Source organism: Saprolegnia parasitica (genome assembly GCF_000151545.1).
Source record: "Saprolegnia parasitica CBS 223.65 unplaced genomic scaffold supercont2.2, whole genome shotgun sequence".
Classification (NCBI taxonomy): Eukaryota; Oomycota; class Saprolegniomycetes; order Saprolegniales; family Saprolegniaceae; genus Saprolegnia; species Saprolegnia parasitica.
In genome coordinates, this window is record NW_012156396.1 from 853,457 (window position 1) to 867,387 (window position 13,931).

A 13,931-nucleotide genomic window follows, 5' to 3' on the forward strand; every position below is an offset into this window, starting at 1 on the left:
TGTCTGTTCGGCGCGGTAGATTTTTTTGATCTTGTGTTTGAGGCAGAGGGCGTCGATCTCGGCTTGAAGGGTGGCCTCGAACTCCTGGATGCGGCGCGTCGTGACAAGGAGGTCGTGCTCATGGAGGAAGCGTTCGAGCCACGAGCGCGACGCACTAAAGCCGACCGAAATGCCGTGGTCGGACGCGACTTCGATGGCTTTGGCGTTGACCATGCTGCGCGACACGGGGACGCCGCTGCCGCGCACGTCCCGGACCCACATCTTGATCTGGTCCTCGGCCTCGGTCGGAAGGACTTTACCGAGCCCCTCGCGCCGGTACTTGCGCTGCCCCCGGTGCTTGGAATGGCCTGCTAAGAGCGTGATCTGCGGACGCTGCCGGTTGGCCCACGATGAGATCTTCTTTCGAGCGGCTTCGCGCGCTTTCGGATCCGAAGAATTTGTCGATCGTTTTGTTCATCGAGCCGCTCTTGTCGAGGAAGGCGATGACGTTAAACTTCTCTTCGTACGTGTGCGATGCGGCGCGCACCACTGCGCTCTTGGGCTTCTTCTTCGCATGCTTGACCGACGGTCGGCCCGCCGGGTTGTTGCTCCGCTTGGGTGCCGGCGCCATCACTCGCATGACGCTCTTGGCTGGTCGTATTCATTTTCAGAGGTTTATCCGGTTATCGCTTGGATGGACAGTCCACGGTATCATCGGGACCAGTGCATCGCCCGCGCAACAAAAAAACTCGACCCAAGAATAAGTCTCGATCGTGCGAGTTATACGTTCCTCTCGCTATAAGACCCGGGCACTCTTTAGCACCGCGTTCAAATCCAGCAATGAAGGGCACATAAAAAGTTATGTACCCTTGCACCAACTGCACTGTATTCACAGCACAAACATGTCGTGAAGACGGGCGTCGAGGGGCACACACCCAACGTGCCCCGTCCCATGACGCCAAGAAACGAGCGGTGGGCAACGACCGTCAACCTACGTCCGTCGATTATACGCTAAATGGATTGAAATTTAGCGTCCACATCCCGCGGACGGTTGGTGCCGGGGATGGGTGTCGCTGCACGTGACACTGTTTAAACTAACAGCAAACTCAACAGCGAGGGTCAAAGCCGCGACGTTCTCGTCCGCGTTGACGCAGATGCGACACGAGGATTATCCGCGGCGACCGAAGGACCGACGCCCGTGCTATCCCTGGGTGACCTCACCCCACTCCCTGTTCACGAAGGCCCACGTTTCCGTCATCGTGCAGCCAGAAAGCGCGCGCCACACCAAACGATCGTCATTCGCGCGATGACGTCATCGCGTGACGTCACGCGATCCATGGCCTCGGAAAGGTCATTTCCCATCTGGCCACCGTCCGCAGTATGCTCGCGCCCAGTGTCTTGGCCACGCTGCCGCAACCGACGCTCATTCTCCAAACACTCCTGGCCATGGCGCTCGGCAGCTTCTTCTTCCTCAAGGCCAGCCAGCGCCGGACGCTGCCGCCGACGCCGACGTCCTACTGCGAGCCGGACGCTAGCACCGCCAAGCCCGGCCACGGCCCCGTGTACCGCGTCGGTCCGTTCCCAGAGCCGGCCTTCCCGTCGCTGCTCGAGGTCCTCCAGCACTCCGTGCGGTCGCACCCGACCAAGCCGTTTTTGGGCCGCCGGCCCATCGACAGCGCTGGCAACGCCGGGCCATTCGTCTGGGAGACGTACGAAGAGGTGTATGTGCGCATCCAAAACTTTGGCGCCGGCCTCATGCGCGAGCGCATGGTCGAGCCGCTCGACAGCACCGACAACATGCGTCTCTTGTGCATCTACATGAAGAACCGACCCGAGTGGACGATGGCGCAGTACGCAGCGTACTACTGCGGCGCTGGCATCTCGCCGCTCTACGACACGCTCGGTGTGACGTCGACCAAGTACATTCTCAACCAAACGACCGCCTCGACCGTGCTCAGCACCACGCCCGAGCTCCCGAGCTTGCTCGCCATGAAGGCGGACGTGCCAACGATGGCACACATCATCCTCGCCGACGTCGACGCCGTCTCGGAGGACGACGCTGCCTCGGCCGCAGCCGTCGGCGTCAAGCTATGGACCTTCAAGCAGATTGAAGGCGTTGGCGCCGCGTACCCTGCTGCACCGCGCTACCCGAAGCCCGATGACATCTCGATCTTGATGTACGCAACTTGCAGAGGCATGTGGCGTGTGCTTAGCCATGCTATAGGTACACGAGCGGCACGACGGGCGACCCGAAGGGCGTTGTCTTGACGCACGCCAACTTGCTCACAACCAACATGGCCTGCGACGAGCGCGTGACGGTCGGCAAGGCGATCGACGCGGTCAAGAACCACCCGACCTTTCTCTCGTACCTCCCGCTGCCGCACGTTGCCGAGCAGGTGTTTCAGCTCTTTATGATCCGCCACTTTGGCGCGCTCGGGTTCTACCAAGGCAACACGGCCAAGCTCCTCGACGACCTCGCGGCGCTGCGCCCGACCGTCTTTGCGACCGTGCCCCGGCTCCTCAACAAGATTTACGACACGATCGTTGGGTCGGCGTCGGCGGCCGGCGGCTTTAAAGGCTGGCTCTTCCAGCGCGCGCTGCGCACCAAGCTCGCGAACCTTCCGTACGGCGTCACGACGCACGCGCTCTACGACAAGCTCATTTTTTCCAAGGTGCGTACTGAGTGCGCGCGTCTCGTGTTCTCATGCGGTCTGCGGTGTAGATTCGCGTCAAGCTCGGCTTGGACCGCACGACGTTGATGGGGTGCGGGTCGGCGCCGCTCTCGCCGGACGTCCTCGCCTTCTTCCGCGTCGTCATGGACTGCCCAGTCCTCGAGGCGTACGGCCAGAGCGAGTGCAGCGGCATCTCCAACATGACGCACTACCTCGACTTTACGGGCGGGAACGCGGGCCCACCGATCGCCAACTGCGAGATCAAGCTCGTCTCGGTGCCCGACATGGGCTACGACGTCAACGACACGGAGCACGGCGACGACGACGCCAAGATTGCGGTGCGCGGGCGCGGCGAAGTGTGCTACCGCGGCCCGAGCGTCTTTCCCGGCTACTTTAAGAACCCGGAGAAGACCAAGGAGGCGCTCGACGCCGACGGCTGGCTGCACTCGGGCGACGTTGGCGTCTGGCTGCCGGACGGTCGCCTTAAGATCATCGACCGCAAGAAGAACATCTTCAAGCTCTCGCAAGGCGAGTACGTGGCCCCCGAGAAGATTGAGCTCGTCATCAAGGGCAGCGTGTACGTCAACCAGCCGTTTGTCTATGGCGACTCGCTCCACTCGGTGCTCGTCGGCATTGTCGTGCCCGAAGAAGCCGAGCTCAAGACCCTCGCGGCCTCGCTCGGCGTCGCTGGCTCGTTTGAAGAGCTCTGCGCCAACGCCAAGGTAGTGCTTGATCCTGCATCTAGTTCCAACTCATTTATCTGTGTACAGGTTGTCGATGCGGTGCAAAAGGACATTGTGGCCGTGAGCAAGAAGGGCGGGCTCTACGGTTTCGAGACGGTCCGCGCGCTTAGCCTGCACCCCGAGCCGTTCACGGTCGAGAACGACCTCATGACGCCGACGTTCAAGCTCAAGCGCAACGAGGTCAAGAAGGCGTTTCTCAAGGAGATTGACGCGCTCTACGCCAAGAGCGGTGACGTGGTCGCGGGCAAGAACGTCAAGCAGCAGTAGTAGTAGGAACCTTCTGGCAACGTGATTGTTTATTTTATCATACCATGTACAAAGTCGACAGGCACCTATTAACACTTGGAGACGCAACACACGCTGACACGATTGACGTTTTTCAACAACGAGGAATCCAATACTCCACACACATCATCTTCGGAACCCTAACCTCGCACGGACTCAAGCCATGGTCGCAAAGTACCCGTGGGCATCCTGCAGCAAGGAGGTCGGCGAATCAAAAGCAACGACGCGGCCGTGCTCGAGCACAAGGACGCGGTCGCTGGCGGCAATTGCAGCGAACCGGTGCGCGACCGTCAGGACAGTCGCACCCGAAAACGCTTCGGCCATGAGCTACACCGACACTGAGATTCGACGACGCTGGAGGAGGACCCTACCTCGCGAAGCCGGCGGTCCGTCTCGTGGTCGACGCTGGCCGTCGCTTCGTCAATGCACACGATCTTGGCCGCCTTGAGCACTGCGCGACCAATGCCGAGCAGCTGCGTCTGGCCTTGGCTGAGCACGCTGCCATCGATGAATTGCTCGAGCTGCAGCGGAAAGCCCAGCACGAGCGAGCGCAGGCCGCACGCGTGCAGCGCCGCCCAAATGCGGTCGTCGTCGTACTGGTCGAGCGGATCCAGATTCTTGCGCACCGAGGTCGCAAAGAGCATCGTGGTCTGCGGCACGTACGCCAACGCAGCGCGCAGCTGCTGTAGAGAGAGTGCGGCCACGTCCTGGCCGTCAATGAGGATGCGACCTGAGTAGTCGACGGCGCGAAAAAAACAGTTGAGGAGCGAGCTCTTCCCGGCGCCCGACGGCCCGCAAATCCCCACCTTTTCCAGCGCTCGGATCGACACGGAAACATTCGTGAGGCGGCCGCGCGGCAAGCTCACCTGCATAAGCTCGATAGCTCCACCCGTGACCCAGTCAACATCGTCGCCATCTTTCTCCTCTCGCCCTCCAGCTTCGTCAGGAAGCGCACCGTACTCGCGGAGCCGCTCGACCGACACCATCGCTTGCTCGGCCCACACAAAGGCCTCGAGCCCGAGCTTGAGCTTGCGGATGATGGGCAAAGCGTACATGAGCGTGAGGCCGAGGTACGCCGACGGCATCGGGTGGCCGCGGGCAGCAGCCATGGCGGCCGAGAAGCCCACAAAGCCGGCGACCACGATGCCCAGAGCGTCGAGGCGGATCGCGAGCCACCCAAGTGTGAGCGACTGCGCGAGCGAGACGCGCTGGAAGAGACACAAGTGCGCTTCAAACTGCGTCTGCCAGGCGGCTGCAGAGCCGCGCCCGCGGAGAACACTGAGGCCGTTGAGCGTCGCTTTCAAGTGCATCATGAGGGGCGACTGGACGACGTGGTTGAGGCGTGAGAGGTCGCGGGCCGGTGGCCGGTAGCGCGCCTGCAGGTAGAGGTACACGGCGCTCAGCGGCAAGAGCAGCAAGAGCACATAGACGTTGGTAAAGTAGAGCACGACGAGCGACCCCGTAATCGAAATGACTTCGAGCACGAGGAAATCCAGTGCCATTGGAATCATCGTGTCGACGGTCGACGTGTCATCGCCGAGACGGTTGAGGATACGCCCAATCGGCGTCGTCTCGTAAAAGCCCAAGGACGTGCGCAAGAGCTGGTGCGTCATGCGGTTGTAGAGCGTCTTGGCGGCGCGTAGGCTGCCGTGCACCACGAGGCCAATGTGCGCCGTCGTCATGCAAAGCGTTCCGATCGTGAGCGCAATGAGGCCGCGGGCAAAGGCGTCCGGCGACGTCGCGTGGTACGTCGTGTACTGCGCCGTCCAATAGTCCATGCCGTTCTGCAGCAGCTGGAGACTCACGTTCGTGAGCGGCCACGCCACGGCCGTGCGATACCCCATCGCCGCCGCATACGTGTGCCAGACCTATTACCCACGTCATCCCCACTAAGGGATCTGTCATCCTGCGTCATCATGCGTACCTCGAACGCCACGATACCCGATTCGCGCCGCTCTCGACGCCGCCGCGTTCACAGAGTGGTGTTGACGGTGCAGGCATCCCAGTGACCTCTTCCTCGGGCATGGCGTCGTTGGCGACGAGTGCTTCGAGACGGGACCCAGGTGTGGCGCGCAGGACGTCGTAGGCGCCGCGTTCGACGATGGCGCCGTCGTCCAGCACCAAGAGTGTCGGCGCCAAGCCGCGCACGAGGATGAGCGCGTGGGTCGAGAGCACGAGTGCGGACGATGGCGGCAGCACGGTGCGTAGCTCGGCCAAAATGGCTCGGGCTGTGCAAGTATCGAGGCCGCTCCAGCAGTCGTCCAGCAAATACACAGCCGCCCGCTGGTACAAGGCGCGTGCGAGGCCGACTCGCGCTCGCTGGCCGCCGCTCAGATTGGCGCCCTCTTCGCTCACGCGCAGCGTCCTTGGCAGGGCGTCGAGGCGGCACAGCGCCATCACGCGCGCATACAAATTCGGCTCATACTCGCTCTCCAGCGTCACGTTGTATTCGAGCGAGCCAGGCACCAGCCACGGCGTCTGTGGCGCATACGCGATCGAGTCGGCGACTCGGACGGCCGCACCGTGCACGCAGGGCATGTCGCCAAGGAGAGCGAGCAGCAGCGACGACTTGCCAGCGCCGCTGCGCCCGCACACGACCACATTGGCACCAGGCGTCAACGTCAACTCGGAGAGGTGCAGGCGGAACGGGCCATTGCACAGGAGCGGCGCAGTCAGCTCGTCGGTGCGCGTCTCGGGCGTCCAGCCAAACGTGCAATTGCGCCAGCTACTGGGCCGTGGATCGTCGTCCGTCGCCAACGCCGACGGCGCAAAGAGAAACTGCGAGAGGCGCGTGAACGAGACGTACGCCTCGCCAAGGCTGCGCGCAATCCACGGAAGATCCGTGATCGGCCCGACCAGCTGCTGCAAGAGCGAGATGATGGTGTAGGCGCGCGCGGCCGTGATCGGCTGCCCCGTGTACACAATCACGACAAAGACGCCGGTTTGGATCAGGAGCGGCGCGGCACTCGAGAGCACGTCGCAAAACGCCGTGATGATCTGCCGCAGCCGCAGCGCTTGCAGCTCGAGTGCCCGGACGTGCTCGAGCTGGTCCGAAAAGTACCGCGTCCAGCCAAAGCTCTACACACATCTCAACAGCTCGCACAAAGGGCCAACGACAAAATACCTTGAGCGTGCGAATGCCGACCAGCGTACTCACGCTGAGCCGCAATCGGTCGTCGCGGATCGCAAGCAGCCGCGCCTTGACGCGCTGGACGAGGTGCGCCAAGTAGACTTGCAGCGGCAGCATGGCGCCGAGCAAGACCAGACCACCGAGAAAAGCAAACGACACTTCGTCGCCGAGCACGACGAGCGCCATGGCAATCTACATGGGCATTTCCAAGAAACACATGCGGCATGCAATGCAGGAAGTACCTGCATCGGCAGCAGCGCCACGTCAAAGAGCGAGCCGGGGAGACGGACGATGACGGGCACGTCCATCGTCACGTAGTTGGTCACGTGGCCAATGCAGTCGCCGTCGCGCGGCCCGAGCGAGAGCACGCGCGCGTAAATGCCGGCTTGCAAGCCCGACGTGCACCGAATGTTGAACCGGTCTTTGCTCAGCGCTACGAGCGTTGATAAAACGCTGGGATACAGAACGAGACGTACAGTACTGGGACCGAGACACGGTGCGCAAGAGGGCTTGCAGGACCAAGGCCGACGCGAGAAGATACCCGTGCGACGGCGACGGCGCAGGACGACTCGACCACTCGAGAAGGCTCTACGCGCATGATGCGACCGATCTACGACGACGCGTTTCGTCGACGCACCTTGGTCAACAGCGGCGTCATCATATTGAGGACCGTGTTGCCGATCGACCAGAGGAAGAAGCCGCCAATGTCGCGTCCGTGCAAGCGCCAGAGCAGACGCAGGAGCGACGGGGATGTCGTCTTTTCCATCTCGTAGGCCGAGACGAAGCGCCGGCTTGCGGTCGGCGTAGCGTCGGCCACGGGCAGCGCTGGGATGTCGGCTGGATCAAAGGATGCGACGCCCATGAGCGGAGCCACGTACGCAAACGTGAGGCGGGAAAACCAATTGGCCTTGTCAAACGGGCTTTCGCTTGGCTGGAGGAGCGTCGCAGGCAGCAGCGCGAGGCCGCTGAGGAAGATCGCGCCGCCGTGCAGCCCGAGCTTCCACGCTTCGTCGGGCGGATGCTCTTGCAGCAGCTGCTGGCACTGCCAAAAGCCGAGAATCGCCATCGCGAAGAAGGCCGCGCGGAGCATTGGTAGGTCGCGGTACGGGTGCTCGGTCAAAATCGCAGCGTAAAAGAGGTACGCCACGCAGCGCGTGGTCGTGCCAAACATCTAGGCATGTGGTCGCATGTGCATTGCAGAGGCGGCCTACCTCGGCTGGCGTCACGGCCTGGCCGCCGAGGTACTTGACGACAAGAAACGACAAGTGCAATGTCACAAGGAGCACCGCGAGAAGGTACTTGGCCGGCAAGCAAGGTTGCTCCATGTAGACGCTCATCGGCGTGTGGAGGCAGACGTACATCGAGTACATGCTCACGAGGAGGAAGGCGAGCGACGCGCCTACGCACGCCCATGAGAGCGGCCTCGATGCAGTGATCGCACCGTCGTTGGCAACGACCGGGAAGCAGTCGACCGCGCCGCAGTACTCGGGCAGCATGCGTCCGACGAAGCCCAAAGATTTGTGTCGGCTTGCCTTCTCTGTTTTTGAACAGCTGTTGATCAAAACTCAATTGAGTTTGACATCTGACAAGTAGCGTTGAAATGGACGATGTTTTGAGTTGAGTTTCAGCGGCACGGAGAAGGGCTATATCTCAGAAAGGCCATTTGCGTGGCAGTGCCCGGGCACAGGACGCGACTACAGCTCCCGTGCTACTCATGCGTGGACACAGTGTCTAGATCGCAGTCTTCGCACGCTGGTGACGACGGTCAACCTCAATCTCAACGGTCGACACGAGAGGAGCACTGTTCCGAGCTCGGTCCACAGCCATCAAGCAATCGCCGGAGAAGCCGCGATGGGGGATCAACGGTGACGCCAGGGTGACGCCTTGCACGGGTATCCGAGGCGTGGCTCGATTGGGTCCAATATGTAATATAACCTCTAAAAGCAGATATACCGACCATCTTGATACAATCGCCATCTTGCAGCGCAGGGCTCCACGTCATGTTCATGGCCAATCACCGTTTCGATTCCAGGCGGCATGCAGGTCAAAAGCACGTTTACCTACCGTTTTTGTATCGATATGGAATAATAACCATAAATGTTACCCACAAAGGATCTCGCAGTTCCAAAATAAGCCCATCAAATCTCATCTTAGAAAACGGATTGCGTTGAGGAAATGACCGCGGTCCACGAAGCCGACCAGCGTACGTGGCAGACGCTGGACGAGGAAGATGCTCATGCTGCTGCCTAGTGCCATGGAAGGTGGCCTTCAGGGTGCAGTTCGCCTCGGAGAAGTACGGCCTCAAGTTCCATCCGGCCGCGCTGCCCGACACGGGCAACGGCGTGTACAACATCCAGCTCCTCGACGTACCCATCTCGGCCGACCCCGCGACGAGCGGCCCCGCGCAGCAGTACAACGCGGCCTTGAAGCCTGAGCAGCAGCACCTGTGCGTCTTCTGCTGCATTCCGACAGCCAATTGATGGTTTGACTAGGGCACTGCGCGCAGGTCTCTACCTCACGCACATCAACGACACGAACCTGCTCAACGTGCCGTGCGAAGACGTCATCCGGCAGTAGGACATGAAACGCGAGCGTCTTGATCAAGTGAACTCAACCAGCACGCTGTAGACTCACGTCGATACCGCGACCGGTCAAGCTGCGCTTCGTCGACGTCGAGGCGGGCGTCGTCACACTGAAGGAGCTTCAACAAGGCCAATACAAGCGCGACTCGTACTCGACGCAGCAAATCTCAGCGCTGCTGCAGGAAGTAGCCGTCGCTCCGTTGCCGCCATCGACGCCGGCCGATATTGTCAAGCCGTCCGAGCCTGCCGATGTCGTCAAGCCGTCGGTGGCCAAAGCCGATCCATCGCCGCCCAAGCGCGTCAACGTCGTCGCACAGTCGAATCAAGCGGGCGCCCAGCGCGCGGCCGACCACGTGTACAAGCTGATCCTTCTCGGTACGACCGGCGTCGGCAAAAGCAGTATTCTCTCGGTCGGTATCGGCGGTGCTTCGTCTTACTCGGTACGCAGAGCAGCATCGTCTTTACCCCGCTTGATGAAACGCGAATAGGATCGGCCCGCGGCGACGCTCGAGGCCGAATTTGGCACCATGTATGTGTCCGACCCCGACCTCTCCTCGAAAAAAGTGCGTTATACTGCCATCACCACGCTACCGTCATACTCATGCATCGAGGTAGATGATCAAGGCCCAGATTTGGGACACGGCCGGCCAAGAACGGTACCGCGCCATGACGCGGTCGCATTATCGACGGGCCGATGGCGCGCTGCTGGTGTACGATGTCGCAGACCCCGAGAGCTTCCAGAAGCTCGATGGGTGGCTCAAAGACCTCCGCGAGATTGCCGGCGACTCGATCAAGTCGATCATGGTCGTTGAAAACAAGGTCGACCAGCTCCCGGAGCGGTCGTCCGAGAACGACAGTCGCCCGAGCCAGTTTGTGGACGCAACGATTGTGAAGGACTACTGCCATGCGCACGGCCTCCTCTTTGCGCGGACGTCGGCCAAAATGAACTCGACGGCGTTCAAGTGGGAAGGCCAGCCGATCGCCGATGTCGTGAGCCACCTCCTTCTCAACGTACATGCGACGCAGCTCGCCCGTGGACTTCGGCAACAAGCCTCGGCTCCAACGCCAACAACAACAATGGCGATGATGCCATCAGCATCCGCCGCGGCAACACCAAGTCCCAAAACAGAGCACGTGATTGTGTTGCAAGATCGATCGGTGCCGAAAAGCAAGGCCGAGTGCAGTACGTGTGCGTCGTCGTAGGCGCTACGTCGACGCTGGTTTGGCCGGCGACGTCTCGGGCCGGAGGTTGCTGTTGAATTGGCGGCAGAGCCGACTGACGCAGAAGACACTCGCGTCCGTCTCCAGCGTCGGCGTCACCTCTTCCATTAAGTTGCGGTAATTCATGCATGAAACAAACGTGCCAAAGCCCAGGAGGCGCCTACATGGAGATCGCAACCAAGTGTGAGCGCACAAGGCGTACTTGAGGGCAGCGTGGCCAGCAAAGCCAGCGAGGATGCCTTCCATCATCGGCATAAGCTGCACGGACGCAACCAAGACGGGCGGCATGCTCCGGCTTCGATTGTGGACGTCGCTCGCCCGCGGTGTTGGCACGCCAGGCGGCTTGTAGCACTAGCCTATCATCAGCTGCGAGTTTGGGCCATTGAGATGGGCGTACCAGGAGACACGGCGTCTCGCCGCGTATCGACGTGACGATGTGCCCCGAGAGGCCGTCGCTGCCAGGCTTGATCGCGATCAGTGGAATGCTGAGCTCCAAGCAGATCTCGTTCACGTTGCGCGTGATAGCTGCATCGGTCACGGTCAGAAAGACCATACGCAGTGCGAGGGTGGACGGGCGCAATTGGCTGCTGCCCCAGACGTGCCACTCGCCCGCGTCCTTGGCATCGAGGCGGAGACCCTCAATGTCGACGTTCTCGTTAATCAAGCGCAAATTGGTCTCGACTTCAGCAATGCGCTCGTAGCCCACGTTCTGCGGCAGATAAAAGAGCTGGCTCAAATCGTCCTGCTGCACGTGGCGCGGGTCGTCATCGACCAAGTAGATTTTGCCAATGCCGCTAGGAAGCGGAAATATCCGACAAGATATCGATGCCTCGGATGTGGACGCACCTGCGCAAAAGGTCTCGGCGATCGCACACCCCATGCCGTTGAGTCCCACGATGAGGATCGCCATCGAGCTAAGGCTCTACACCACGAAAGGGAATGATTCGAGTTGCACCGTAACGCACCTCGATCTCTTTGATGACGCCTCGGTCGTTGTTGGCAAGGATGCGACTACGCCCACGATCAACGAGACCTTATTGTTGCACAGATGCTGCTACCTGTACGCGCCTCCGCGCTCATCGATGGGGTCGGGCACGGTCGAGCGTGGAGGGCGCTGCGGGTGGTCGGCGCTTGAAAGTACCCGCACCGCTACCGAATACGTGGCGGCGCTCGTCTCCTCTCGAATGCGTACCGTTTGTGAGCTCGTCGACCGCGACCTTGATGCGGTCGACGCGCTGCGCGACGCGTCGATGGAGTTCGTCGTCCTTGTCGTCGGCCATTTTTCCAGCAACGTCGTTTCACGCAGACCGAGCGCGATCTTATGAACGTATCAAGCAAACATATACATTGACTGGGCTGCGAGGGTGGCTCTCAGAGTCGATCTGGAATGGATGACATTGCTGATGGCAGATCTCAGTCTTTTATCCGCCCACATGCGATGGCCGTGGTCTACAGCTCTTCGTGACACAATGGATTGACGTGATTAGAGTAAAATAGGTAATACTAGTATGCCCTTCCCGGTAAAAGGAGAGTGCAACACATCTACATACTAGTATTGCACAGTGTATTGCATGCACTCCCATCCAGTTTACATACAGATGTTATTAAAGCAAGTGTCCACCTCGCCATTCAAGTGCCCGAGACCAACCAAGTCGATCTGGATCATTGCGTCACTTTGGTTTGTCAATGCAGGGGGAAGTGGCACGGCCGTTTAGAGCATGTGCAAATGAAGCTCCGAATGCAGAGGCTCTTAGGCGTCCTTCTCGGTCACATGACCGTGGGTCTCGGCGCGGCGTTGACCAAACTCGAGCTCGGTCGTCTCGTGACCGCGCTGATGCCGCGCGGCGCTTCCCTCGGGGGAAGATCTTGACGCCAATGGCAACTTGCTCAGACGTGTCCAGGGTGCATCCACAGGTCGAGCTTCGCGCGCCGACCGAAGAGGCTTTCGTTCTTGTACGCAATCTGGATGATGACGTTCGGGCTCGGCATACCACGCCCACCAAGGCTGTGCGCGAAATCTGCGGGGCTTTTGTTGCCGATGTCGTCAAGACTGGAAAGGTCATTGGTGCTGCAATATGTCGCAGTTGGGTCGTCACCTGATCGCGTATATTTCAAGTCAGTTTACACCGTTGACGGTAACGGGGTTGACCATGGCAAACGCGACCTTTACGTTCATCAAGCTTATTGCGTGGCAACGCGAGATCGTTCCATGGGACTGCACAGGGTTAACCTACGATTTAATGGGTAATGCAGGCAGAATGCATTGCCATTGATCTTTTGACGATCTTCCTGGATTGTGTCACTGGCGTCAGAAACGTAGACGGTGGCAACAAGGCGCTCGCAAGCCAACAAGCTGATATATATGTTCTCGTTTGAAAGCAGTCGGTACCCCTTGCCTTTGAAAGGTCGCAGAACCTACTAGTGCCCTAAAATCATGGACCTCTATGTTGCTTCGACATGTTGCTTTGAATACGTTTTTGTGCAGTTGATACGTTAAACCACTGCGACAGGACGAGTTCGACGTCTACGCAGAGAGGAAGCGGCTGATGCGCTCTTGAGCTTGGCGCAGTTTGCCATCGAGCGCGTGCTATCCCTTTCGGTGAAGGAACTATCCTGACGTTTCGATCAACCCATGAAAGAACGTTGCGGGAAAAGGATATGATGTTGTCTTGCACCGACTCGACGAGCTCTTTGTTGGTCTTGTCCAACTTGGCTTGCAGCTTGGTGTACTCTGGCCAGAGGAGTTTCTATCTGACAACAAGTCTACCAACCCCATTACCTTCGTCGTGGCGCGCAGCGGCTTGTTGCAGGGTTGCCGCATGTGCGGTCGCCTGCTCGTCGATTGTGGCTCGCAGCTCGAGCAGCATATGCTCTTGCGCGGCCAGGGCGTCGGTCTGTCCCTTCGCCACCTTCACCAGAGCGTTCAAGTACACAAGAAAAAGAGTGTTGGCGTACCGAGGTGGTCTCGCGGAGCGAGGCGTTGAGCTTGTCGACGGTCTCGCCGAGGTGCGCGATTGTTTGGTTGCAGCCGTCGCGAACCATGGTCATCTACGTCGCACCAAATCATGCTTGTGTAGCGAGACGCCCGGAACCTCGTGGAGCTGGCGCTGGGTTTCTTTCAGGGCTTGGAGGGCTTCGTGCCGCGCACCCATGGCATACATGGTTAGCTTGTCCTTGCGCACGATCTCGAGGTTGACGACGGCCAGCTTTTTAATTTCATCGTGGAGCTTCTTGGCCATTGCGTCGCGCTCCTACATAGCATATCCAAGATGCGGTCTATCCTCTTGCGTCGTCTACCGCCTGGATGAGGATGCGATTC

General features: G+C 60.1%; 6 protein-coding genes across 6 annotated transcripts; 2 read left to right on the forward strand and 4 right to left on the reverse strand.

Annotated features, from left to right (window-relative positions):
* Nucleotides 1–1,349: 1,349 nt before the first annotated feature.
* On the forward strand, nt 1,350–3,710 carry SPRG_00897 (hypothetical protein). Its single transcript, XM_012339109.1, has 4 exons — nt 1,350–2,156; nt 2,204–2,651; nt 2,702–3,373; nt 3,422–3,710. The coding sequence occupies exons 1-4, from the start codon at nt 1,360–1,362 to the stop codon at nt 3,659–3,661; spliced, it is 2,157 nt and encodes a 718-aa protein (XP_012194499.1). The 5' UTR covers nt 1,350–1,359; the 3' UTR covers nt 3,662–3,710.
* Nucleotides 3,711–3,774: 64 nt separating this feature from the next.
* SPRG_00898 (hypothetical protein) lies at nt 3,775–8,305 on the reverse strand (the record flags this gene model as incomplete). The annotated part of the gene is made up of 9 exons (XM_012339110.1): nt 3,775–4,006; nt 4,051–5,547; nt 5,621–6,757; nt 6,804–7,001; nt 7,052–7,242; nt 7,286–7,397; nt 7,447–7,980; nt 8,021–8,208; nt 8,251–8,305. The coding sequence occupies 9 exons, from the start codon at nt 8,303–8,305 to the stop codon at nt 3,836–3,838; spliced, it is 4,083 nt and encodes a 1,360-aa protein (XP_012194500.1). The 3' UTR covers nt 3,775–3,835.
* Nucleotides 8,306–8,941: 636 nt separating this feature from the next.
* On the forward strand, nt 8,942–10,594 carry SPRG_00899 (hypothetical protein; the record flags this gene model as incomplete). Its single annotated transcript, XM_012339111.1, has 6 exons — nt 8,942–9,012; nt 9,060–9,255; nt 9,302–9,382; nt 9,438–9,831; nt 9,880–9,954; nt 10,007–10,594. The coding sequence occupies exons 1-6, from the start codon at nt 8,985–8,987 to the stop codon at nt 10,592–10,594; spliced, it is 1,362 nt and encodes a 453-aa protein (XP_012194501.1). The 5' UTR covers nt 8,942–8,984.
* Nucleotides 10,522–11,892, reverse strand: SPRG_00900 (hypothetical protein; the record flags this gene model as incomplete). The annotated part of the gene is made up of 7 exons (XM_012339112.1): nt 10,522–10,772; nt 10,815–10,963; nt 11,010–11,406; nt 11,455–11,534; nt 11,578–11,623; nt 11,671–11,761; nt 11,805–11,892. 7 exons carry the CDS (start codon nt 11,890–11,892, stop codon nt 10,598–10,600), a joined length of 1,026 nt encoding a protein of 341 aa, XP_012194502.1. The 3' UTR covers nt 10,522–10,597.
* A 470-nt stretch (nt 11,893–12,362) lies between these two features.
* Nucleotides 12,363–12,601, reverse strand: SPRG_00901 (hypothetical protein; the record flags this gene model as incomplete). The annotated part of the gene is made up of 2 exons (XM_012339113.1): nt 12,363–12,477; nt 12,525–12,601. The coding sequence occupies 2 exons, from the start codon at nt 12,599–12,601 to the stop codon at nt 12,363–12,365; spliced, it is 192 nt and encodes a 63-aa protein (XP_012194503.1).
* A 471-nt stretch (nt 12,602–13,072) lies between these two features.
* Nucleotides 13,073–13,851, reverse strand: SPRG_00902 (hypothetical protein; the record flags this gene model as incomplete). Its single annotated transcript, XM_012339114.1, has 5 exons — nt 13,073–13,196; nt 13,273–13,343; nt 13,392–13,521; nt 13,568–13,660; nt 13,705–13,851. 5 exons carry the CDS (start codon nt 13,849–13,851, stop codon nt 13,137–13,139), a joined length of 501 nt encoding a protein of 166 aa, XP_012194504.1. The 3' UTR covers nt 13,073–13,136.
* Between the last annotated feature and the right edge of the window lie 80 nt (nt 13,852–13,931).

Excerpts from the sequence above, each read along its gene's own strand:
- SPRG_00897 (XM_012339109.1), top strand. The coding sequence starts at position 1,360 with ATGCTCGCGCCCAGTGTCTTGGCCACGCTGCCGCAACCGACGCTCATT. Across the intron at positions 2,157-2,203 it reads GATGACATCTCGATCTTGAT|GTACACGAGCGGCACGACGG; the intron begins GTACGCAACTTG and ends GCCATGCTATAG. Across the intron at positions 2,652-2,701 it reads ACAAGCTCATTTTTTCCAAG|ATTCGCGTCAAGCTCGGCTT; the intron begins GTGCGTACTGAG and ends TCTGCGGTGTAG.